The sequence below is a fragment of the Arabidopsis lyrata genome, assembly GCF_000004255.2.
Source record: "Arabidopsis lyrata subsp. lyrata unplaced genomic scaffold ARALYscaffold_1, whole genome shotgun sequence".
Lineage (NCBI taxonomy): Eukaryota > Viridiplantae > Streptophyta > Magnoliopsida > Brassicales > Brassicaceae > Arabidopsis > Arabidopsis lyrata.
In genome coordinates this window covers 25,197,241-25,199,708 of record NW_003302555.1, presented here as the reverse complement: position 1 = coordinate 25,199,708, position 2,468 = coordinate 25,197,241, and the positions used below count along the sequence as shown (strand labels likewise).

Below are 2,468 nucleotides of genomic sequence, written 5' to 3'. Positions count from 1 at the left end.
CAGCTCGTGCAACGGCCGTGATAACTCTCCGGTTAACAGAAATCCAATTACAGCGAGAATGAGACAATGGTTTGGGATCGACGAGACGCAAATTCAAATACTTTTCAGAGAAATGGGGAAGAAGAAGAGATTTTCTCTGAGTGGAACGGCAAGGACATGTACAGAGAGAGCTCAATGAGAGGGGTACAGGCTTATACCTACAGACTTCAACAAAAGGCGCCATTGAAATCCAAAATCAGAAAGGAAAATTAAAACCCTAAAGATTGGATAAAAGGCTAATCTTTACGAAAACGGAATCCTCCGCATCATGGAAGGACCAGATGTTGAAGATTGTGATTCGCTGAATCTATTCGCTGAAATGTTGGTTTCCTTTCCCAATTCTTCCGCCCAATAGAAACTCGCCACGTCACCCCGCAACTCCTTGAAGAACAGATCCAGGATGAGAGCGGGCTGGCTGATCTTAAGCCCAACAAGCCATTATTTTGGATTAAAAAAAGCTAAGATCACCCCCCCCCTGATATGCCATTGAAGATGGCCTTAGACCATCTCCAAGGAGACACCAAAACACCAAATTTGGTGTGAATTCAACTCCAACGTGACACTATAATGGACACCATCTTTTTTATTTTGGTGTTTTGTGAACAGTGTTACACCATATTTGGTGTAACACTCTTAACAAAACACCAAAAAAAAAATATTAGTTTATTTGTATTTTTGATTTAGTTTTATATTTAAATTATTGTTTATCAAAGAAAAGACAAGTATACCATCAACATTTTGGTATATTCTCATATTTTATAATATGAAATTTTAATTAAATTAATATGAAAACTTTTAATTCTGAGAATTAGTACAATGTAATGTATTTTCTATTATTTTTAGTTTATCGATTGTAATATTATATTAATTAAAATAAAATAAATCAGTTTTAAAGATAATTAGTGTTTATCAAACTATTAAAAATAAAGAGAATTTTAAATTTAATAATATAATAAGAAAAATTTTGTTTTTGGTGTGAGATTTGGTGTTTATGGTTGGAGATAGAAAAAAAAATAGAACACTAAAACACCAAATTTGGTGTTAAAATTTGGTGTTTTGGTGTTCTATGGTTGGAGTTGCTCTTAGTCGCTTAACAACATTAATTTCCATGGGTCCCTTTGAATTAAATTACATTGGATTTTTAACTAACACTACATATTTAATTCAATTTGTTTAGATGAAAATGGTAGTTGTCGAAAAAAAAAAAGATGAAAATGGTAGAATGGGCTTTTTATATAAATGGGCCTAAATGTACCCGACCCGAGTAGAAACTATGGATGATCCGATAAACTGGTTCAAGAGAATACTCTGAAATCATTGGCGCCAACAAAAGCGAACAATCTCTAAACATTGCTGCTTCGTCGTCTTCAGAAGATCTTCATCAACGAGTTCGGTGAGAAAATTCCCCTTTTTCACATAGTATTCTGGGTTTTTTTTCCTCGTACAGATTGATTTGAATTTCGTATCACATTCTCCAAATTTCTCTCTTTATTGGTTTGATTGGAGCGAAACTTGATTTTGTCAATTTCATGTGCTCTTGTTCATTGTTTGATCCATAGAAGTAATGGTTTCAAAAGATAAATCTAATTTGGTTGATGCAAAGTTTCCCCAATTGGTATTTAGGGTTTCCGATTTTGTTTATCAATTTGGAGATTAGTGAGGTTAGTTCTAGAGTACTGTTACATTTACTGCTTTTTTTTGTCAGGTTTAATTAGTGTGGTCACTCATTTCCTTTGATCATTCTCTTCATGTGATCACTATAACATCGAACCAACCCTTTTAGTATTATTTGATTTGACCATATGGTGGATTCATGCTCGGACCCCATTCGCTTTATAACGTTTCTTATACTTGTGACCGCTCTCTTTTGTTCTCCTTTCGGTGGATTATATTAGTGCATGTTTCTCTCATTTGTGGACCTTGATATTTTTCTCCGGGGCTTCGCATTGTCATACCCTACAACTTAAATTGTGCAATAACAAAACAAGAAGACTCTTCTACCTCTGGAAGGGTACATTATGTTATGATATGCTTTATATAAAAGTGTAGTAACCCTTATGATAATAATCAGTAAAAATAAGCTAGTGGCAGAGCCTGACTTTAATAATAACCTTGAAAGTTCTTAATGGTAAAGATTAAGACATTTCTCCTAGTTGACTAAGAGTATTGGCCACCTCCACTAAACTATTGCTTTAAGCCTTTAAGTGATTTTCCTTCTCATCATCATGTACATTAGATTTTCGAATTCTTTATGTTTTTTTATTTTTGTTTTCCTATGTGAGTTTTTTCTGATTTAATAAAATTGGCTGTTATCTAACACCTTTTCATTGGCTTGTAACTGTGAAATATAAACATTTAAGAGTTCAAGATACGAAGAAAGTAACATTTTTCGTAATATTTACAACTTTACTGTTGAAATGCTAAACTTG

General features: G+C 33.4%; 1 protein-coding gene across 1 annotated transcript in view; it reads right to left on the bottom strand.

The window, feature by feature from the left end:
* Positions 1–2,352: 2,352 nt before the first annotated feature.
* The window catches only part of LOC110224451 (RING-H2 finger protein ATL78), a 933-nt gene continuing 817 nt past the window's right edge, over positions 2,353–2,468 (bottom strand). Inside the window, exon 2 of the mRNA XM_021010524.1 lies at positions 2,353–2,377. Within this exon, the coding sequence (XP_020866183.1) occupies positions 2,353–2,377 (25 nt within the window). The remainder of the gene's footprint in view (positions 2,378–2,468) is intronic.